This window comes from Lissotriton helveticus, chromosome 9 (assembly GCF_964261635.1).
Source record: "Lissotriton helveticus chromosome 9, aLisHel1.1, whole genome shotgun sequence".
NCBI classification, from domain to species: Eukaryota; Metazoa; Chordata; class Amphibia; order Caudata; family Salamandridae; genus Lissotriton; species Lissotriton helveticus.
The window spans coordinates 1,260,849,886-1,260,874,065 of NC_136070.1; the positions used below are offsets into that span (position 1 = coordinate 1,260,849,886).

The window sequence follows — 24,180 nt, forward strand, 5'->3', positions numbered from 1 at the left end:
ACATACTCGTCCCAATGTCTATCCGGGTCTGGGGCTTGATCTACCCTGATGATCGTCATCAGTTGAGTCATCATCCTGAATAGCAATAACCTCCCAATGGCTTTCTTTTGGATCTGGCTCCGAAGCTCGAGAAACAGGAGGTGTCACTAACGAACAAGTTACTTACCTTCGGTAACGATATATCTGTAAGAAACAGTAGTTAGTATTAGATTCCTTACCTTAGAATATCCCCAGGCGTCAGTCTGGATCCGGAAACTTTTGCGTAGCAGTACCCCTGCGCGTCGGTAGGCGTCGTCTGCAGACGTCTCCTGCGGCTCCGCGTCAGTCGTCGGCGTCGTCGTGCGCCGTGATGACGTCGCTGGAGTATATAGACGCCGCCTCCGCGCGCTGACTTCAGTTCTTTGTACATAGCTTTTCCGCGCCAGAACACGCAGAGCCAGGCGAGAACCAACACTGGTGCCATTTGAAACTAGGGCCCTGAAAGGGATGTCCTTAACCCTAGGTATCAGTTCGCAGAACGGGGAGGATGGGCGGGGCGGTAAGGAATCTAATACTAACTACTGTTTCTTACAGATATATCGTTACCGAAGGTAAGTAACTTGTTCATCTGAAAGAAACAGGTTAGTATTAGATTCCTTACCTTAGAATAGATACCCCAGCAATACCAACCCCGGTGGTGGGTCCGCGAACCGATACAATCCTACACCAGAAAGTCCTGGAGGACCGAACGGCCAAAGAAGCCATCCCTCCGGACTTGACTGTCCAGGCAGTAGTGCCTCGCAAAAGTGTGCAGCGAGGCCCACGTAGCCGCCTGGCAAATGTCCTGCAAAGGGACTCCCCGGCCCAGGGCAGTAGTAGCCGCCGTGGCCCGAGTGGAATGGGCCCTCAGCCCAACAGGAGGCTCCTTCCGAGCCAAAGAGTAGCACGCTTTGATGCACAGAACGACCCACCGAGAGATGGTCCGTTTATGTACCGCCCGTCCCTTCTTCGCACCCACGTAGCCAACAAACAGTTGGTCATCCACCCGGAACTGGCGTGTGCGATACATATAAAATGAAAGCGCACGTTTTGGGTCCAGACGATGGAGCCGCTCTTCATCCTTTGAAGGATGCGGAGGCGGGAAGAAGGAGGGTAAGGTGATGGACTGCCCGATGTGAAAAGCAGAGACTACTTTGGGCAGGAAAGAAGGTCTAGTTCTCAGAACTACCTTGTCTGGATGAATGGACATGAAAGGAGGTTTGACAGAAAGAGCCTGGAGCTCACTCACTCTCCTGGCAGAGGTGATGGCAACCAGGAAGGCCGTCTTTAAAGTCAGGAGACGGAGAGGACAGGAATGAAGTGGCTCGAAGGGAGCACACATCAAGAAGGTCAGAACCAGGTTCAAGTCCCACTGAGGCATCACAAACGGGACAGGTGGATACATATGTGTGTGATGCCCTTCAAGAATCTTGTTACAATAGGGGACTTGAACAAAGAAGGTTGATCAGGCAGCCTCAGAAAGGCCGAAAGGGCAGAAAGGTAGCCCTTGATAGTGCCCAGAGCAGAGCCCTTCTGGGCAAGAGAGAGAAGAAAGAGGAGAACCTCGGAAAGAGGGGCAGAAAGAGGATCCACAGCCTTTGCTGTGCACCATGCCACAAATCTGTTCCACCGGCAGGCGTATACCGACTTCGTGGAGGGACGCCTGGCTGCCAGAATCACATCACAGACTTCAGGAGGCAAGTCGAATGGCCTCAACTGTCGCCGCTCAATCTCCACGCATGGAGGTGGAGGCTGGACAGGTTCGGGTGGAGGACCGTCCCCTGCTGCTGCGACAGAAGGTCCTCCTGAAGGGGCAGGCGGATCGGGGGACCGACTGACATGCTGAGTAGCTCGGGATACCAGTACCTTCGAGCCCAGTCCGGAGCCACAAGGATGACTTGGGCCCGGTCGCGCCTGATCTTCAGCACGCTGGGCAGAAGTGGTATAGGCGGAAAGGCTTATAACAGACCGCAACTCCACTCGCGCCAAAAGGCGTCGCCGTGCGAGTGCAGTCTTGGAAACTCCAACGCGCAGAACTGATGACATTGCGCGTTCTCTTCTGTGGCGAATAGATCTAACCAAGGCTCTCCCCATCGCAGAAAGAGGCCTTGCGCCACGTCCGAGTTCAGACGCCATTCGTGATCCATCGAGCACCGACGGCTGAGTTCGTCCGCCCTGGCGTTCAGAGAACCGGCCAGGTGTTGAACCGTCAGAGTCACGCCCTGACGTTCCAGCCATTGCCAGAGACGCAGGGCCTCCTGGCAAAGGGTCCACGACCCCACCCCGCCTTGTTTGTTGCAGTACCACATGGCGGTGGTGTTGTCCGTGAACACCTGCACTACACTCCCGTTGACAAAGGGGAGGAATGCCTTCAGTGCTAGACGAATCGCCCGTAGCTCCAACAGGTTTATATGGAGCCGGGACTCCGCCGGAGACCAGATGCCTCTGATCTCTGCCTCTCCCAAGTGGCCTCCCCAGCCCTGGAGGGACGCGTCCGTCACAACAACGTGCTCCGGCTGGGGAAGGGAGAGGGGTCTGCCTCCGACCCAATCGCGGTCCATAAGCCACCACTGCAGTTGTCTCGCAGTGCCCTCCGAGATCAAGACATGGTCGGACAAGTTGCCCTGATGCTGGGCCCACTGAAACTTCAGGTCCCACTGCAGAGCCCGCATCCGCCACCGGGCGTTATGCACCAGAAGGATGCAGGAAGCCATCAGCCCCAGTAGCCGCAGCGTCAACCTGACCGAAACCCGGGATAACGGCTGGAAGATGGGAATCAAATTCTGTATATCCTGGACCCGCCGTTCCGGTGGATAGACCCGAAACTGCGCAGAGTCGAGAACCGCTCCAATGAAAAGGAGCTTTTGGGAGGGACACAGGTGTGATTTCGGCACATTGATGGAAAACCCCAGCCCATGCAGGAGGTCTGCTGTCATCTGAAGGTGGTGGACGACTGTCTGGGGCGAACCCGCCTTCAACAACCAGTCTAGATAGGGGAAGACTGACACCCCTGATCTGCGCAGATGGGCTGCGACCACCGCCATCACCTTTGTGAACACCCGTGGGGCGCTGGTAAGGCCGAAGGGGAGCACGATAAACTGAAAATGCTCCTGGCCTACCGTGAACCGCAGGTAACGCCGGTGGGCCGGCAGGACGGGGATGTGAAAACACGCATCCTGCAAGTCCAAAGCTACCATCCAGTCTTGCGGGTCTAGAGCAGCCAAGACCTGAGCCAATGTCAACATCGTGAACTTCTCCTTCCGGAGGAAGCCGTTGACGTCCCTTAGGTCCAAGATAGGACGTAGACCCCCTTTGTCCTTCTTGGGTACCAGAAAGTAGTGGGAATAGCAACCACATCCTACTTCTGGCCCAGGAACGCGCTCGATGGCCCCCTTGGCCAAGAGGGCCGTAACTTCCTCCTGCAGAAGTGTCAAGTGGTACCCCGACACACGGTGCTTCTGCGGTGGCATGGCTGGAGGAGTGGTCTCGAAGGGAAGGGAGTAGCCCCTTCGGACGAGCTGTAGCACCCACCTGTCCGATGTTATTGTGTGCCAGTGGGAGAGGTGATGGCGAACCCTGCCGCCCACCGGCGTCACATGGGCCTGAAGCACGGACTAGGAGGATTTAGAGGCGGAAGCTGCGGGGGGAGGTGTGGACTGACCCCGCCGCTGTCCCCGACCGCCACCATGGCGGTTCCCACGGCCGCCGCCGCGTTGAGAAGTCTGTTGCGGCGCGTGGCTGGCAGCACGTGTGGGACCGCCCCTTCCGTGGCCACGAAAGGAGCGAAACGAACCAGTTTGCTGGCGCTGGGTCGAGAGACCCAAGGACTTGGCCGTGACCCTGGAGTCCTTGAGGCGTTCCAGCGCGTGGTCCGCTTTGTCGCCAAACAGGCGACTGCCATCAAACGGCATGTCCATCAATGCATTGTGGACATCTGCCGAGAAATTGGCGGACCTCAGCCAGGCGTGGCGACGAATCGCCACCGTCGTGGACATCGCTCTGCCCAGTGAGTCGGTCGTATCAAGACCACACCTTATGGAGTATCTCGCTGCGTCTCGGCCTTCAATCATAGCCTTGCCGAGCTTAGCCCGTACCTCCAGCGGGCATTCAGGCAGCAGTTCCGCGACCGTATCCCACAGAGAGTGGGTGTAGCGGCCTAAGAGGCATGCGGTGTTGCAAGACCGCAGTCCCAGACTCAGGGACGAAAAGACCTTCTTACCATACTGGCCGTACCTCTTAGATTCCCGGTCGGGCGGGGCCGACGGGAATGCGGACTGGGAAGTCGAGGCCTGGATCACCAGGCTCTCAGGGGTGGGATGGGTGGACAAGAACTTTGGGTCATCCGTACACGGACGGTGGCGTCTGGCCACGTTCCTATCAACAGGCGAACCTGAAGCGGGCCTGGACCACGTGCCCAAAAGAACGTCAGTTAAGGCCTCATTGAACGGCAGCAGTGGCTCCTGTGGGCATGACTGCGGTTTGAGTACCTCAGTGAGGATGTTAGTCCTCACGGCCGCGACGGGGAGCTCAAGGTGTAAGGCCTTGGCAGCCTTCATCAATACCACTGAATAAGCTGCCCCCTCCTCCGTAGCCACGGTAGGAGGCGAGACAAAGCCATGGTTGGGGGAGTCATCCAGACCACTGGCATCACCCAAGTCACCTGTCCAGTCCACATCGTACTGACACTCGCGGGTCAGAGGGTCCTCAGACCCCTCCCATTCCTCTCCGTAATCTACATCCTCACCATATTCGGAGTCAACAATGTAGACCGGCTCCCCGGGGTCAACAGACCCCCTCGGCGCCGGACCCGGCGTCGGGCGACGCCGGTCCGACTCCGTGTCCGGAGTCGGAGAGGGAATGGGGGCGGCACCGCCCGGAGCCGGCGCCCCGGCACCGCGCGGGGGCGGCACCGTGGGTTGCCACGATGGAACCGGCCCCGGAGAGGCCGGTAGACCAGCCGGCGTCGACCCTGAAGGCCCCTGCGGTGCCGGGGCTGGAGCCGCCGGCGACGTCGGGGCCGGAGCACCCGACGGCGTCGAGGCAGGAGCACCCGAACCGCTAGGGCCCCCGGACGGGACCACCGGGCCCGCAGGCGCCGTAGGCCCCGTCGGAGACAGTGCCCTCATGGCTAGGACTTTCATTAGCTGTGTGCGACACATGCATATTATATAATATGTGGGACACTAATGTCCCTTTCATGTACTGCATTTTAATTTCTAATTGTAGGCACATTCTGATTTCCTAATGCGCCTAACAAGTTAATTACCTTCAGTAAGGCTCTTACTGGTGCATACTCCTCACCATATAATAGATGCCAAAGCAGGACCTCTCCACGTAACCTATTTTGAGTGGACTCAGACCAAAAAGTCTTGCAGGACCAAGACAACTAATCATCCTGACTACAGGATCTGGCTGTCAAAGCAGTAGTGCTGCATGAATGTATGCATCAATTCCAACTTCACAGCCTGGCAGATTAGGGCAGGAATGCTGTATGCCATCTAGGCCTGGGCGGTAAATTCTGCTCCGCTCGTGGAATTTGCAGAATTAGGGTAATTTCGCGTTCCGCGGAGAACGCAGAATTGCAAAAAATTCCGAGATCCGCGTCTTTGCAGAATTTTTTGCTTGTTCACGCTTTCAAATTGCGTGTTTGCAAGATATATTCGTAGCGCGACTAGGCACATTCCGCCCACCCCCAATGCCATCCCAGTGGCAGCGCTTTTTGGGTCCAACCAATGGGACCTCTCCTCTTTCGAGGGGCATGGGGGGGAACAAAGAACACCACTATGATGGATTACCTGAGGGGAATTACAGCGTTAGCTTAGTAGACTGATGGAATTCTCTCCAATTTGCCTGGGTAAGTTTCTTTAGGGATTGATTGATTGCACTAAATGTGTTTGTAGTTCCCACATGCAAAAAGCAGATGCAATTGCCATGAGGAAGACTGTCTTTTAAGGTCAGGAGGTGCAGTGAACAGCTAAGCTTCAGCTCGAAGGCCATACACATGGGGAACGAGGAGACCAAGTTAAGGTCCCATTGTGACATCACAAAATGTTTGGGAGACGACATTTGTAGCAAACCTTTAATAAATCTCAGGATGCTTTCAACAAGGACAGTTGGTCCGGCAAATACAGAAAGGCCAAAAGAGCTTCCAACTAACATTAAATAGTGACCACTGCAAGGCCTCGCCTGCTTGTAAGGGATCAGTCTTGGGTATGCCACACTAGACCACAAATTGTGATTGTGTTCAAGCAGCCACCACAGCAAACCTTGCAGTTTTCCCCAAGATGGATGGAATCGGACAGATTGCCATGAAGCTGGAACGAATGAAACTTTAAATTCCATTGTAAAGTGCACGTTATGTGTCTTAGTTAGGCCCAGGAAGGAACACTACCATTTTCACCACATACAGGTTTCTTACAGTGCCCTTCCCTTTTGCACAATAACCTTTCAAAAATAGGAGCGCATGACAATGCTGGATTCATTTCTCTGAAACTGCCTCGCTTACAGATTTCACTTCATGAGACCATCACTACTACTTGAACACAATGTACAAGGCCTCGACACACGCTGTGCAAATGTTCTATTTTTCATCCACGAGGCGACACGGCTATCTATAGACAGTAACAATGCTGGCATGCCTAGCGGACTGAAAAGGGTGCTTTTCATTATAAATTAACAAGCATTTCCGTGTTTAGGTAGACAAGTGCTTTGCGGTCATTGATGAGGTCTCAACACACTGAAGCTTCGGCCCAGCAGCTTGCTGATCTCTTCAAAGGGTGTCCAGCTAGTGAACAAGACTGGGACTTACATTTAGTCCTTTCAGGTAACGGGGGGTGGTTCATCCAGTACGGGGATTCTTGGCAGGAAAGCATACGTACCCTTGACACTTGGGTTAGGGACTGCATAGTAGGAGTACGCCTGATGATATTGTGTTATTTGACAGCATATATACATTGCTTTAGCCTGTTGGTGGAACTTATGTTCACTGTCCTGGTGCTGCCAATAACATATCTACTTCTGTCTATTATCATTGCAGCCCATATTTTATACAAGAATCACGTTGGATCCATAAACATTAAAACGTCCCACTGCGTATTCCTTGTATATTTCTCTCAGAAGAGAGCACAAGTGACTAGGCAAAAGGGTTGTAGATCTGTTTCCACAATCCCTGGGGGGATCAGTGTTCTCCTGTTCAGTGGTTGCCATAATCATTTGCTATCTGCCTTGGTTTAGGAATACGCATGGTGGCACTGTAAGCTAGCTGGCCTGTAGGACAACATATCCTGAGCGGGTGCATATTATCAGTAAGGCACCATCTGGACAGTTAAGCTGTCCACAAACGTGCAGTACCTACTGTGAGGTGGAAACTACACAACAATGTTCCACCTGGCGAGGAGGATGCATGCGGACAAACATCCTGAGAGCTGCTCTTACAATGACCCAGAGCAGTATCGTAGCCTGAATATTCTAGGCTTGCTGCTGGAAAGCCCGGAGCTTCACTGTGTCCAGGATTGCCCAAATGAATGGAAGCCTCTGCAAAGGAATCAGGTGGGACTTTGGTTCGTTACCAGTGAACCCCAGGATGTCAAGATGTCTGCCACTTTCCAGAGGTGGTCTATGGCTGACTGCGGCAAACCTGCCTTCAAACATTAGTCGTCAAGGTACATAACTACTAGTATCCCTGACCTCTGAAGGCGGGCAGCACTGGAAGACATACTGAGGTTGAAGTTCCAAAATAGGCGAGTTTCCCCCCTCCCTGCCCCCCCCCCCCCACCCCCTCCTTTTTTCTAACAAGGAAAGGACTAGTATAATAGCTCTTTCCCTGGTCTTGGAGAGCAACAGCCACAGCTCCTGTAGCATGGACAGGCACTAGTCTGAAATTCGCTCTGGTGTGGTAGGACTAGTGGGCAGGAAAGAGACAAGAGGCAGGGCAGACATTTTCATCAATCTGGAACAATCTGCAAGACCCAAAGCCCAGATGAGAGTCAACCTGGGAGGAAATGCTTAATTCTGCCACCCACTGGTAGGCCGTGTGCCATTTAGACACTAAAGCGGCTAGGTAGCAAGAGAAGAGAAATTAGAAGTCTGATGTTCCCACACACTGCATGCCAGAACTAGGCGGACTGCTTTGGAAGGACAGGGGTGTCTGCTGAATCACTGGTTGAGAAAGCTTGGTCTATACACCAGCCCTCTGCAATAGCCTGTAACCTTTTGGAATGGATGTGGAAATTGTGTGGCAGTAAGACTCTGGAGCTATAAGTTTGATGAGAAAATCCGGGTCACCAGGCCCTGCTCTGACATTTGGCTACCTACTTATTCATAGGCAGGTAAGAACTAGGCTTTGACAAGGTATCCATTAAATGATCAGTGAGGGCATCATTAAAAGGGAGTGAGGACTCGGACGTTTACTCCCCAGGTGGCAAAACCTATTAGAACATTTGTTTTGGCCTCAATGGGGGGAACCTGCAAATCTATTGCTTCTGCTGCCCTCTAGACCACCACTGAAAATGAGGAATTCTTCTATTGGTGGTACAAATGGCGAGTCAATCTGTCTCAGGTGAGGTCTCCAGCCCACTGACATTCTGTAAATTAATGTACAAGGTAGGTACCATGAGGGGGGAAGCAAGTCACCCAATCACAGTCTTCTACATGCTGTGGGGCCACCATCTATGGTATATGATCAGAGTCGGAACCAAAAAGATACTGGAGCCTCTGTTGGTATGTTCAACACTGCAGAGACATTGGTTTGGAGTCGGAGTGCATGTTGACGAGTTCGGCTTTTGCAATTTCCGATCACAACTTTGGTTGGGATCGAGCAAAGACTATTCTGTATCCAGTGGCATAATCACAGGCATTGAGGTAGCAGGGACTGGTATGCATCTTGGGACTGAAGTAGATGCCTATACTAGCATTGATATGGAACCAGTAACGTGTCCATGGGGACAGGCGCTTCTTGGGGCGGACCCACTGGCAGTAACCAGACTGGAGACCAATGCGGTTCCATGGGGGTTGAAGGCACTTCAGAGGGAGCTGAAAGTGCAGCAAAGATTTGCAGCATGGCATTCTTGAAGCCTACTATCTGATGTCGGGTCACCAACGACCACAAAATTCAGGCTGCATCAGGAAGAGCCGAAGATTCAGCTAAGTAACTGGTAAACTCAATGAATGCAGCTGCCAGAGTGGTGGGATGGATAGAGTCCTGCTTCACTTGGACTTCAAACAAACCTTCAGGTGCGAAGTTGAGCAGTCGTATGAGCATCGTCATAACCAAGACTGAGTCAGAGGCCAGGACCTTGAGTGTAAGCAGGACCAAGGCAAAAGCTGCAACGTCTTGCATCCCCTTTGGGTGCATGAGGGCACACTTGTCACAAGAGTAACATCTGCAGCCCAGATATTGTGCGGATCAGCTACCTGACATTGTAGCAGGTTTTGAAACATGTTGCTTTGGATGGGGACATCAATCTCTAGTACAACTTAAAGGCCACTGGAAAAATTACACACAACCTCCTCAGAGAATTCCACCCCACCACTGAGGAAGCAGTTCTATCCTCCCTTTCCAGGATTAAATTCGACTCCCCCCACAGACAACGCTTCTGCCAAGATTATATCCAAAATCGGACCTGCCCTAATACCCAGACTAACCAAGCTTCTTAATAATTCACTGACCCAATCCACTTTACCTACCATCTGGAAAGAGGCCATAGTGAAACTCATCTTAAAGAAGCCTAACTCCAACCCTAAAGAAAACAACAATTACAGACCCATCTCCCTTTTACCTCTCTTTGGGAAAGTCCTAAAAACAATAGTAAATAAACAACTGTCAGAATACCTTGGGAATAACAACCCGCTTGACCTCTCCCAGTCCGGTTTTCGGGCTTTCCACAGCACCGAAACAGCATTGCTGGAGATGGTAGATAAGGAATGCGTTACTTACCTGTAACTGCAGTTATCCAGTATTGGTATCTTTCATAGATTGGCGCGTGTATCAAGATGGAGAGAGAGGACCAGAAAGCTAGTCCTTATCCCCTGGATTATATGTAAGTAAATCAAAAGTGGACTAGCTAAATAATCAAAAGAAAATAAATTGTTTTAATTTATCAAGGACTCAAGTATGTTTTGTCAACGGTTTGTGGCACCTGGTAGGTGTGCTCATAAAGCCCTCACCCACCAACCTAGTTGGTGGCATGCTTCATCATCGGGCCCACCCAGTGACACCTAGCGTGTCCCGGGTGTGCTTCGACGCCTGAAGACAGCGGAGCAGGTATGTCGCTGTGTGTGCGGTGAAGACTGTTATGGATTGTGAGTTTAAAACGGCTTGGCGGGGATCCCAGTGCCCAAGGGCAAATACACTTTATTGGCTGGGTCACCGTCAGCGGTTAAAAATAAGGCTATTGGATGTTAGAGGCGAGTTACGACCTCCCACATCCTGGGGTGTGTCAACATGTTTCAGCCAGTGCCTTATGACTATGCTGGCTTTCTTCAGGACGGGTAAAAAAGGTGTGTGCAGTTAAAACTAGTGGGTGTATATCCAGACTATGTGTATACACGCCCTAAAGTGTTTTTCTATGTGTGAGTGGGGGATTCCCATCTCAAGAAAACACCTTTACATGTAACATATAGGACAAGGACAAAACATACATGGAGAAAGGTTAGAGTCACTTGGCTGTATGATATATATACAGTTGGTTGCCGGCTCTATAGCGGTGTAGGTGCTGGCTATGAGCGGCTAGGGTGTAATGGTATTGGTGGTACCATTAGGGTGGGGTTCGCACTTGATTACGGTAGTGGGGTGGCTAAAACACGAATTGTACAAAGTTAGTGCACAGTGGTACAAGAGAAAAACATAAGAGTTCATTCTTACGCTAGTTTGTCAAGAGTGCTACTTCATGGTTTGAGAAGTGGCATGGGTTGACCCTGTGGAGTAAAAACATGGGTTTTGCCACAGAGTTTTAGAGAGAGAGAGAGACCTGTGGGGGAGAAAACGCTTACCAGAGATGAAGAACCGTCAAAGTACTCACAGAGATCTTGGTCAGAGCCTGCCGTGGACCTGTACTGCCTCCTTCGCTGCACCGGTAGCGAATGGCCCTGGGAGTGAGCTTTTTATACTGTCAGTAGATTGTTAAATCATTTGCACCTGTATTTTTCGAGGAAAGGGTGAAAAGACTCGAAATACCGGGTCAGTGCGCTCGCGAGCGCTAGTCATGGTTGCGGTGTCGATCTGCGCATGCGCGTTGTAGTGCGCTATTGCCGCGCATGCGCATTGGGGTGCTAGTTCTGCGCATGCGCACTAGTGAGAGAGTCGGCACTACTCGCTTGCGCATGCGCGGTCAAAGCGGCGCGATTAAGAGCCATCAGGTGCTATTGTTAATAACGAGTTTATGTGATGGACTGAGGCAATGGGAAGCAATTATTAAAACAGATGCATGCCTCATTAAAACTGGACAATGGTCTTTGGAAGGGTGGTACTGTTGGAGGGCATGCCTCATTATAACCAGACGATGGTCTGTGGAAGGCTGGCACTGTTTCTCTTGTACCACTGTGCACTAACTTTGTACAATTCGTGTTTTAGCCACCCCACTACCGTAATCAAGTGCGAACCCCACCCTAATGGTACCACCAATACCATTACACCCTAGCCGCTCATAGCCAGCACCTACACCGCTATAGAGCCGGCAACCAACTGTATATATATCATACAGCCAAGTGACTCTAACCTTTCTCCATGTATGTTTTGTCCTTGTCCTATATGTTACATGTAAAGGTGTTTTCTTGAGATGGGAATCCCCCACTCACACATAGAAAAACACTTTAGGGCGTGTATACACATAGTCTGGATATACACCCACTAGTTTTAACTGCACACACCTTTTTTACCCGTCCTGAAGAAAGCCAGCATAGTCATAAGGCACTGGCTGAAACATGTTGACACACCCCAGGATGTGGGAGGTCGTAACTCGCCTCTAACATCCAATAGCCTTATTTTTAACCGCTGACGGTGACCCAGCCAATAAAGTGCATTTGCCCTTGGGCACTGGGATCCCCGCCAAGCCGTTTTAAACTCACAATCCATAACAGTCTTCACCGCACACACAGCGACATACCTGCTCCGCTGTCTTCAGGCGTCGAAGCACACCCGGGACACGCTAGGTGTCACTGGGTGGGCCCGATGATGAAGCATGCCACCAACTAGGTTGGTGGGTGAGGGCTTTATGAGCACACCTACCAGGTGCCACAAACCGTTGACAAAACATACTTGAGTCCTTGATAAATTAAAACAATTTATTTTCTTTTGATTATTTAGCTAGTCCACTTTTGATTTACTTATCTTTCATAGATTCACATGCCTGAATCATTCCCCGTCGTCGGGATGGGAGTCCCCGGATTCAGGCATGTGAATCTATGAAAGATACCCTAATACTGTATAATCGGAGGCTAGATAGAGTCTATCAGATAAAGATTTATTGAAGGTAAGTAACTTGTTCATCTGAAAGACTTCTGGCCGCAGATTCCCTACCTTTGAATAGATACCTAGGCAACACATTTCCCGGAGGTGGGTCTGTAAAACAATTCACACCAAAAAGTCCTACAGAACCGAACAGGCAAAGTGCCTTTTGACAGACCGGACTGCCCAGGCAGTATTGTTTGGTGAACGTGTGCAGAGAGACCCACACTCCCTCATGACCTTAGGGTGCATGCAAGGCAATCAGGGTAGGTCTTTTTGCCATGGTTGCGCTCCATGCAAACAAAGTGCAGATCAGTTACTGATCTCTGTCCAAGTGCCACAGGGCTTGAAGCCAGTCTTCCTAGATGACATCCCTGTCGAACCAAAAGCGCTCTCTCGGTCACTCTCTAAATAAATTTTAAAAAAAAGACTAACAAATGTCAAATAAATCTCAGTCAAAAATTGAGTGGAACTAGCCCAACAGATTTGTGCTGACTGACCCATAAAGAAAAGAACTGATGTCAGCATGCTGTGGAGACTCTTTATAGGCAAAGACGACTAAGTGCACACCTTGTATTGTGAATTGTTTCCATTTCTTTCTATCGTTTGCTTAGTTTCCTCTCATTGAGGGCGTGCTACTCGGAAACATGGTCAGCTCAAGCCATGCTGTTATGAACGATCCCAAAGAAACTGGAGCGGAACGTCACCCCAATCCGGATGCACAGCATACTTTTGGTTGCATATAATATACCACAAAGTTATTTTATCTCCCATGTATACAAATCAGAAAACAGGCGACATTGGGGTAAAACATGCAGTCTAATTGATGTTCTTTTTTTTGTGGAAAACCCTCATGAAGGGCCGGAGAATGGGTCCGAAATGCATTGGGTAACATAAGATCAATGATCGTGGATTAACTTATGGACACAGTCGTAGTGCAGGATAAGGCCTGGATGTGCATTTCTGGAACATTAGGAGTTGAGTGAAGACATAAGCGTTTCTCTTGCGACATGAAAACTATGAAGATTGCAAAAATGTAGATTACGTTGTAAAAAGAATAAAATATACATGGGAGATAAAATAACTTTGCGGTATGTTATATGCAACCAAAAGTATGCTGTGCATCCGGATTGGGGTGACGTTCCGCTCCAGTTGCTTTGAAGTCTATAGGCACCACGCACGATGCGGATGCACCTGCCAGTGTGCAGGTGTACTGCTCACGAAAAAAGATTCTGGATCCATTCTGATGCATGGGGATATTTCTAAGGTAAGTAACCTGCGGCTAGAAGTCATTATCAGATGTCCTAATTTTGCATCGCATGAATCTTCATTAAAGTCAAATACTTTAACACCCCATTACCTGTGCGGATCCTAGACATCTTTATGTAGAATTCTTTCATGGAAATTACACTGCAGAATGTCTATCCATGAGTTCATGTAAATGAATAGACAACGGAAGGCGATCACTGATGCCATTTCTCTCCTCAATGTCCATAATATTGCTATTGAGTGTCCAAAATAATAATGCAGTTGTTCGGCAACTAGAAAAGAGCTTTTGAAATCTATTGCACATACAAGGACATTTGAAGATTCCAAAGTGTCTCTTGTCCAAACCTAGCTTCGTCTTGAGTATCTGACTCTAGACAAGTGTCTAGTGATTGTGTGCACAGATTTCCATGTTGCCACCTTGTATCTGAGACATGGAAACCCGTTTCATCCAGGCGGCTGTTGGGGCTTTTTCTTTCAGTGAGTGAGCCTTGGGCTTACCAGGGAGAGGTGTTGGGTAGCTGATAAAAATGCATGCTAATATCCACATTGTGATGGATTGCTTGGAAGTAGCTAGACCTTGCCTAATGTTAGCATAATTCTCGGTAGCCTTGCCTTGTAAACTGCTTTATCGTAGACAAGTAAAAACACAAGACTCTGGAGAATTAAGCGTTCTATATGTTGCTGAAGGTGGGTTTGGAAAAAAGACAGCAAGAGTAATAGGATGATTGATGCGAAAATCCAAAACTACTTTCAGTACGAAGTCCTCAAAAGTACCAAATGTGCAAGAAAAATTGTAAAAGGCTCAACCGCTGAAAGATTCCAGTTCACGAACCCTTCTTGTGGATATAACTGCAATTAAAAAGGCAGTTTTCCATGATGGATGTTGTGAGGAAGCCTTGTATGTAGGCTCAAAAAGCAGGTTCATTAGTTTCAATAACATTAAGTTGAGTTCAAGGAGAAGGTGGATTTTTTTTTTAACCAGTGGAAAAACCTTTTGGAGACCTTCCAGAAAGTCTATACCAGCAGTTTTTTTAAAGGAGAAATGCTCCAGTTTTAAGGTCTCGCGCCTAGCAGTGCGCAGCGCAGCCTAGCAGTGCTCGCGCAGCGTGAGACATTTAGTGAGGGGGAAAACGGGGCATCTGAGCGGACCTAGGAATCGCACACGCTTGTGCGTGTGAGTTTCCTTTTCAGCTACCCCATTGGCGTTCGCATGCGGCTTTTAATGAAAGACTGCACGCTATTGGCCAAAGGCGGGCGCAGTGCTCCGCACACGGCCTGTTGGTGTCTATTAAGCGCTTGTTGCGCGTAATAAACACAGATAGGCCGTCACATGGTTTCAATTATCGTGCCCAGACACGGGTGCGATACTTGAAACCGAAAACAGGGCTAGTTTTTCTTTACTTGTGGTATAAGCGCGGCACCCGCGCTTTACTTTTAATGTTATAAGTAAAGCGCCGGTGCCGCGATTATACCAAAGGTAAAGAAATAGAAAAAAACATCTATTTTTTTAATAAGGCGGTGTGGCTACTAGACATGCTCTTATCATTTGTAACAATGATTAGGCTAGATGTAACAAGCATTGAAGTATTACATCTTCCTGGCATGAAAAGGAATCATGACCTTTGTATTGACAGATAACACCTGTTCCATTTTAATATATAACAAGATGTGGATGAAAGCTTTGAGTCTTTAAAAATAACAATAAGGTCATATGGTAGATTTAAATGGCTGTGTTGACTGAGTTTCGGAGCCATGCAGCAAAATTCAACAGCTGAAAGTGCAGTTGTTGAATCTTGCTCTGAACTCTGATTAAAAGAAGCGTAGGCATAGCCCTTGGCTGAAGAGTCTCTAATACAACAGACACCAATAGCTGTGGTGTGTCTCAAGGAATATTAAGCTTTGATGCTCCTCTGGTGAGAAGAGACTCTGGATGGAGAATGAGTCAGTGAAATCTGTCTGCAGGAAGAGTAGGAGTTGAAGTATGATAGGTCTTGCTTAGAGGCGATGCTGTTGTAGGTGATGTGGGTTTCCGCTTTCTCGAAAGAGACATGGATGTCTCTTTAGAGATTTTATTGGTAGAAGATCCAGACATTAGACATATCAGGACTGGATCCTAAAACTAAATTGATCTCAGCAGATCTTGCATGGAGCTGGGGCTGCAACTTTTATCGAGCAATGTAGTAGAGAAACAGTGGTTTCTCCCGTTTACCTTTTATTGCAAGAATAGAGTGATTGTTTAGGAAAGGAGTGTCTAATCTAGATAGACAGACTCCCGTACTTTTTTGACATTAATGAGGCATGCAACGTGTTGACCTGGCTCCATCAGTTGCAGTTGGATGGTGGTGAACTGGTCAATGACATTCTCGCATACGGAGTTGCCACAGACTCCTGCTTTGATTGTGAATATGTTGGGGCGACAGTAACGTCATAAGTTTCAACAATGTCCTCAGATGTCAAGAGCGGTGTTGGTGCAAGTGTCTAATGTGGGACTTCCATTCTATAGATCTGGCTGTGGAAATTTGAGAATGTGGTACACTTTGAGAGACTTGCTTTAAGCATCCTCCTGTTTTTTATCTTCTTCCGTCAACATGTCCACCCTAATGCAAACAAGTCTGATGCATTCCCTGTGAAAAATGTCTGACTTTTTTGTTTCTTACATATTTCACTCAGACAGATGCAGGTAGGCAGACCACACAGACCTTGCAGGCATAGAACTGAAATTCTTCCTTCCACACCAACGGCAGTTTGAGAAAAAGGATGGTATTCTAACTAAAATATTGGTCAAGAAAAAAATTAAATCACTCAACAGTAGGCGTTAAAGGTCACTGAGTGAAAAAGTCAAATGATTTTGACAGAAAAAGCAATTATTTTCAGAGATGTGAAATCCCCACAGATGTTCAGAGATCCTGCTGAAGCAAGTCAAGCGAAAATAAGAACGGTTTCTTAGAATACAACACAATGCATTATGGGAAGGGGAGCCTCCCAGGTCCTTAAAGGGGCTTATCCGGCTGCATCTTCTGCCTTCATGTACAGAATACTTAAAAGGGTTTTTGCATGACAGGTAGTACAATCCACTTCACTTTGGAAACTATAGCAATACTATGGACATACAGGAGAATAATGACCCTTCTGATAGGCTTCCATGGTCTATGATTTTACATGAATTTATGGAAAAAGACATTCTAGAATGAAATTTCCTTGAAAACTATGAAAGAGTTGTTTCTGGTGTCCACACATGCAGTTTAAAATTATTTAAGCATTTGGAATGGATATGGTCGATGCAGAAACCATGCTACAAGACCCAAGGATGAACATGTGCTTTAAAATTCATGTTATTTTACATACTCCAGATTAACACTTAACCACGGTGATATTTTATTACGGGTGGTTGCGATGAAGAAAGAGGGACACAGCATAGAAAACTTTTCAGCTTGTAAGATCTACTTTTGTGGATACATTTAAAAACAATAGACAATGTTGCCTTTCATATTACTTTAACAAATTTAATTAAACTGCCAGTGCATTGACAAGATTTAATTTTGTGTGCATATAACTTAATCTCACCACTGCAGATGAGGAGGCAAAGTACGAGGCTTCTTGTATGACTCCTTGAAAGATTTGAGAACCCCTTCACCCACAGCAATGCACATCTATTCCACTTATGCCTGCAAGAACACTGCAGGTACCTGGACTTCTAGGTGAAGTCTTTCTTCACCACTATGCCCAAAACATTTATCAAAAACACGTTTATTGTATGGTAACATGTGAGGAATTGTTTAACACCACAACACTCCATTCATCCCTCCTGGAAATTTAAACAAAATGTTCTTTGCACAAAAAGACATTAAAATCTTGATTTCTTACAAAGGAACGAGTCTTCAGGCCATACTATTAGGAAGTATGCTCTGTCTGCAAGGCTCCCTGTCAGGAGACAGGAGGAGACAAGTCGTCACATCCCTGAATAAGCCCTCAAGGATGCCAGGTTGCAGGACTAGTGCTCCAGCAAACAAATGATGGACGGAATGCTGACAATGCAAACATTCTCCTACAGTCAAAAGATCTGGGTTAAATCCATTGTTCTTTTGCCCACTAGTGCATTCCCATGAAGAAATAAACATATGATTCGTTATTGAGGGCTACGAAAACTAAATCAGTGTTTGTGTGTGGGGGGGATAGAGTAGATAAAGGGTGAAAGTGCAGAACTCAAAGAGGCTATATTTTCTTCAATGAAAAGTACATGCTGTTGTCCTGTAGAAGAGAGCCTTAAGGCACAACGAACAAGTTACTTACCTTCGGTAACGATATATCTGTAAGAAACAGTAGTTAGTATTAGATTCCTTACCTTAGAATATCCCCAGGCGTCAGTCTGGATCCGGAAACTTTTGCGTAGCAGTACCCCTGCGCGTCGGTAGGCGTCGTCTGCAGGCGTCCCCTGCGGCTCCGCGTCGTCGGCGTCGTGCGCCGTGATGACGTCGCTGTAGTATATAGACGCCGCCTCCGCGCGCTGACGTCAGTTCTTTGCACACAGCTTTTCCGCGCCAGAACACGCAGAGCCATGTGAGAACCAACACTGGTGCCATTTGAAAACTAGGGCCCTGAAAGGGATGTCCTTAACCCTAGGTATCAGTTCGCAGAACGGGGAGGATGGGAGGGGCGGTAAGGAATCTAATACTAACTACTGTTTCTTACAGATATATCGTTACCGAAGGTAAGTAACTTGTTCATCTGAAAGAAACAGGTTAGTATTAGATTCCTTACCTTAGAATAGATACCCCAGCAATACCAACCCCGGTGGTGGGTCTGCGAACCAATACAACCTACACCAGAAAGTCCTGGAGGACCGAACGGCCAAAGAAGCCATCCCTCCGGACTTGACTGTCCAGGCAGTAGTGCCTCGCAAAGGTGTGCAGCGAGGCCCACGTGGCCGCCTGGCAAATGTCCTGCAAGGGGACTCCCCGGCCCAGGGCAGTAGTAGCCGCCGTGGCCCAAGTGGAATGGGCCCTCAGCCCAACAGGAGGCTCCTTCCGAGCCAAAGAGTAGCATGCTTTGATGCACAGGACGACCCACCGAGAGATGGTCCGTTTCTGTACCGCCCTTCCCTTCTTCTCACCCACGTAGCCAACAAACAGTTGGTCATCCACCCGGAACTGGCGTGTGCGATCCATATAGAATGAAAGCGCACGTTTTGGGTCCAGACGATGGAGCCGCTCTTCATCCTTTGAAGGATGCGGAGGCGGGAAGAAGGAGGGCAAGGTGATGGACTGCCCAATGTGAAAAGCAGAGACTACCTTGGGCAGGAAAGAAGGTCTAGTCCGAAGAACCACCTTATCAGGATGAACAGACAAGAAAGGAGGTTGAATAGAAAGAGCCTGGAGCTCACTCACTCTCCTGGCAGAGGTGATGGCTACCAGGAAGGCCGTCTTTAAGGTGAGAAGACGGAGAGGACAGGAATGAAGGGGCTCAAAGGGAGCGCACATCAGGAAAGTCAAAACCAAGTTCAAGTCCCACTGAGGCATCACGAACGGAGTTGGAGGATACATGTGCGTGATGCCCTTCAAGAATCTTAACACAATAGGGGACTTGAACAAAGATGGCTGATCAGGTAGCCTCAAGAAGGCGGAAAGGGCAGAAAGATAGCCCTTGATAGTGCCCAGAGCAGAGCCCTGCTGGGCAAGGGAAAGGAGGAAGAGGAGAACCTCAGACAGAGGGGCAGAAAGGGGATCCACAGCCTTTGCTGTGCACCATGCCACAAATCTGTTCCACCGGCAGGCGTATACCGACTTTGTGGAGGGACGCCTGGCTGCCAGAATGACATCACAGACTTCAGGCGGCAAGTCAAATGGCCTCAACTGTCGCCGCTCAATCTCCACGCATGGAGGTGGAGACTGGACAGGTTCGGGTGGAGGACCGTCCCCTGCTGCTGCGACAGAAGGTCCTCCTGAAGGGGCAGGCGGATCGAGGGACCGACTGTCATGCTGAGTAGCTCGGGATACCAGTACCTTCGAGCCCAGTCCGGAGCCACAAGGATAACTTGGGCCCGGTCGCGCCTGATCTTCTTCAGCACTCTGGGCAGAAGTGGTATAGGCGGAAAGGCGTACAACAGACCGCAACTCCACTCGCGCCGAAAGGCGTCGCCGAGCGAGTGCCGTCTTGGAAACTCCAACGCGCAGAACTGATGACATTGCGCGTTCTATTCTGTGGCGAATAGATCTAACCAAGGCTCTCCCCATTGCTGAAAGAGGCCTCTCGCCACATCCGAGTTCAGACGCCATTCGTGATCCACCGAGCACCGACGGCTGAGTTCGTCCGCCCTGGCGTTCAGAGAACCTGCCAGGTGTTGAACCGTCAGAGTCACGCCCTGACGTTCCAGCCATTGCCAGAGGCGCAGAGCCTCCTGGCAAAGGGTCCACGACCCAACACCGCCCTGTTTGTTGCAGTACCACATGGCGGTGGTGTTGTCCGTGAACACCTGCACCACACTCCCGTTGACAAAGGGGAGGAACGCCTTCAGTGCTAGGCGAATCGCCCGCAGCTCCAACATGTTGATATGGAGCCGGGATTCCGCCGGAGACCAGAGGCCTCTGATCTCCGCCTCTCCCAAGTGGCCACCCCAGCCTTGGAGGGACGCGTCCGTCACAACCACGTGCTCCGGTTGGGGAAGGGAGAGGGATCTGCCCCTGACCCAATCGCGGTCCGTAAGCCACCACTGCAACTGTCTCGCAGTGCCCTCCGAGATCAGGACATGGTCGGATAGGTTGCCCTGATGCTGGGCCCACTGAAACTTCAGGTCCCACTGCAGAGCCCGCATCCGCCACCTGGCGTGATGCACCAGAAGGATGCAGGAGGCCATCAGCCCCAGAAGCCGCAGCGTCAACCTGACCGAAACCCGGGATAACGGCTGAAAGATGGGAATCAGAGCCTGAATATCCCGGACCCGCCGTTCCGGAGGATAAACCCGAAACTGCGCCGAGTCGAGAACCGCTCCGATGAAAAGGAGCTTTTGAGAGGGACACAGGTGTGATTTCGGCACATTGATGGAAAACCCCAGCTCGTGCAGGAGGTCTGCCGTCATCTGAAGGTGGTGGACGACTGTCTGGGGCGAGCCCGCCTTCAACAGCCAGTCGTCGAGGTAGGGGAAGACTGAAACCCCTAACCGGCGCAGATGAGCTGCGACCACCGCCATCACTTTCGTGAACACCCGTGGGGCGCTGGTAAGGCCGAATGGGAGCACGATAAACTGAAAGTGCTCGTGGCCTACCGTGAACCGCAGGTAACGCCGGTGGGCCGGCAGGACGGGGATGTGAAAATACGCATCCTGCAAGTCCAACGCTACCATCCAGTCTTGTGGGTCTAGAGCAGCCAAGACCTGAGCCAAAGTCAACATCTTGAACTTCTCCTTCCGGAGGAAGCCGTTGACGTTCCGTAGATCCAAGATAGGACGCAGGCCTCCCTTGTCCTTCTTGGGTACCAGAAAGTAGTGGGAGTAGCAACCACACCCTACTTCTGGCCCAGGAACGCGCTCGATGGCCCCCTTGGCCAAGAGGGCCGTAACTTCCTCCTGCAGAAGTGTCAAGTGGTCCCCCGACACACGGTGGTTCTGCGGTGGCATGGCTGGAGGAGTGGACTCGAAGGGGAGGGCATAGCCCCTTCGGACAAGCTGCAGCACCCACCTGTCCGATGTTATCGCGTGCCAGCGGGAGTGGTGATGGCGAACCCTGCCACCCACTGGCGTCACGTGAGCCCGAAAGCTCGGACTAGGAAGGCTTGGATGCAGCAGCGGAGGGGGGCGTGGACTGACCACGACGCTGGCCTCTACCGCCACCACGGCGGAAACCACGGGCGCCACCGCGCTGGGGAGCGCTCTGCGTCGCGTGGCTGGCAGCACGTGTGGGACCTCCCCTCCCTTGGCCACGAAAGGGCCGAAACGAACCTGTCTGCTGGCGCTGGGTCGAGAGACCCAAGGACTTGGCCGTGACCCTGGAGTCCTTGAAGCGCTCCAGCGCGTGGTCCGCTTTGTCACCAAACAGGCGACTGCCATCAAATGGCATGTCCATGAGCGTATTTTGGACGTCTGGCGAGAAGTTGGCAGATCTCAGCCAGGCATGGCGACGAATCGCCACCGTAGTGGACATGGCCCGTCCCAGTGAGTCTGTTGTGTCCAGACCACAACGGATCGAGTACCGCGCCGCATCCCGGCCTTCAACCAAGGCCCGGGTGAGCTTGTCCCGCACTTCCTGGGGGCATTGCGGCAAACACTCTTCGACCGTATCCCACAGGGAGTGGGTGTAGCGACCCAAGAGGCACGCGGTGTTACAAGACCGCAGCCCAGCGCTCAAAGAGGAAAACACTTTTTTACCAAATTGGTCGTACCTCTTTGATTCCCGATCGGGCGGAGCCGACGGGAATGCGGACTGTGAAGTGGAGGCCTGGATCACCAGACTCTCCGGGGAGGGATGGGTGGATAGGAAGGCAGGGTCGTCCGAGCATGGACGGTGGCGCCTGGCAACGTTCCGGTCAACCGGCGCACCAGAAGCGGGCCTGGACCAGGTGCCCAGAAGGACATCCGTCAGGGCCTCATTAAACGGCAGCAGAGGCTCCTGGGGGCATGACTGCGGTTTAAACACTTCCGTCAGAATATTCGGTTTGACCTTCGCGACGGGGAGCTCAAGGTGTAAGGCCTTGGCAGCCCTCATCAGGACCACCGAATAGGCAGCACCTGCCTCAGACGCCACAGGGGACGGAGAGACAAACCCAGGGTTGGGCGACTCGTCCAGGCCACTGGCATCACCCAGATCACCTACCCAGTCCACATCGTACTGGCAGGCACGGGATAGAGGGTCCTCAGACCCCTCCCAACCCTCTCCATACTCCTCCTCGTCATACCCATATTCTGGGTCGACGATATAGACATCGGGGTCAACGGGCCCCATCGGCGTCGGATCCGGCGCCGATCGACGCCGGTCCGGCTCCGCGTCCGGAGTCGGGGAGGAAAGGGGGGTGGCGCCGCGCGGCGTCGGCGCAGGTGACCCGACGCCGGCCGGAGCCGACGGCGGAGTCGCTGCACCACGCGGGGGCGGTACCACGGGTTGTCCCACAGGAACCGACGCCGGAGAGGCCGGGAGACCAGCCGGCGACGAACCAGAGGGAACCAGCGGCGCCGGGGCCGGAGCCACCGGCGGCGCCGGGGCAGGAGCACCCGAACCGCTCGGGCCCCCAGACGGGACCGACGGGCCCGCAGGCGCCGAAGGCCCCGCCGGAGAAGACCTCGCCCTCATAGCAATGAGGAAGGCCTCGATCTCCTCACGCGACGCGCCTTCCCCAGGGACCGACAGGTGTGGGGCAGACGGCGTCGGCGACCCATGCGGGACCGCGGGGGTGGGGTCACCCGAGCCCCCGGCCGCAGCACGCGGGCGTCGGGGGGAGTCGGGGGTGCGATGGCGACGCCCCGACTTCTTGTGCTTACCTGACGAGCCGGAGGAATGGTGGCGACTCCCGGAGCGCCCATGGCGGCTCCGCGATCGTTCCCTCGACCGCTCCCTCGACCTCCGACCGGACCGGGACCGCTCTCGACGCGGGGCCGACACCCGGAGCTCGAGAAGCTTGCGGGACCGCTCCCGCCTAGCTTTCCCAGTCAAGGCCCGACAGTCGACGCAGGACTCCACGTCGTGGTCCGCGCCCAGACACCGGAGGCAGAGTCGATGGTGGTCGGTGACCGACATCATGCGGTCGCACTCGTCGCAGCTCTTAAACCCAGGCATCCTACCGGCACCGTAGAAAGATTAAGTTTTACAAACACTTGGTCAAAAGACCGGAGTACTGCTCTTCGGATCTGCGCTAACTGGCGCGGAAAAAAGAAGAACTGACGTCAGCGCGCGGAGGCGGCGTCTATATACTCCAGCGACGTCATCACGGCGCACGACGCCGACGACGCGGAGCCGCAGGGGACGCCTGCAGACGACGCCTACCGACGCGCAGGGGTACTGCTACGCAAAAGTTTCCGGATCCAGACTGACGCCTGGGGATATTCTAAGGTAAGGAATCTAATACTAACCTGTTTCTTTCAGATACAAGTCTACGTTTCAAGGAACCAAGAATTTGTAAATATTTAGAAAATGGACGATTGATGCTATTTATTTTCTAACAGTTAAAAACAAATATTTTACGAACATACAGTAACATTTCGGCTCTTTCACCTTGGCAAGAATAGGGAAGCATTTTAAATACAGGAGAGAAGAGACATCTTACCTAAAGTATCTGTTCTGGCTACCAAGATTTTTGTCCATAGCATCCAAGGAGCCCATTCCTCTATATTTCTTTAGCCTGATACCATCTGAGAAGAAGAATTCTCCAGGAGCCTCAGAGGTTGCAGCAAGCAAAGACCCCATCATAACTAGGAATAAGAAATGTACATCACAAAATATCACCTCCATGCAGACAACATGCAACTCTAC

General features: G+C 51.1%; 1 protein-coding gene across 1 annotated transcript in view; it reads right to left on the reverse strand.

Moving 5' to 3' along the window:
• The window catches only part of IMPDH2 (inosine monophosphate dehydrogenase 2), a 336,137-nt gene that overhangs the window by 89,708 nt on the left and 222,249 nt on the right, over positions 1 to 24,180 (reverse strand). The window contains exon 11 of the mRNA XM_078661802.1: positions 23,975 to 24,119. Within this exon, the coding sequence (XP_078517928.1) occupies positions 23,975 to 24,119 (145 nt within the window). The remainder of the gene's footprint in view (positions 1 to 23,974; positions 24,120 to 24,180) is intronic.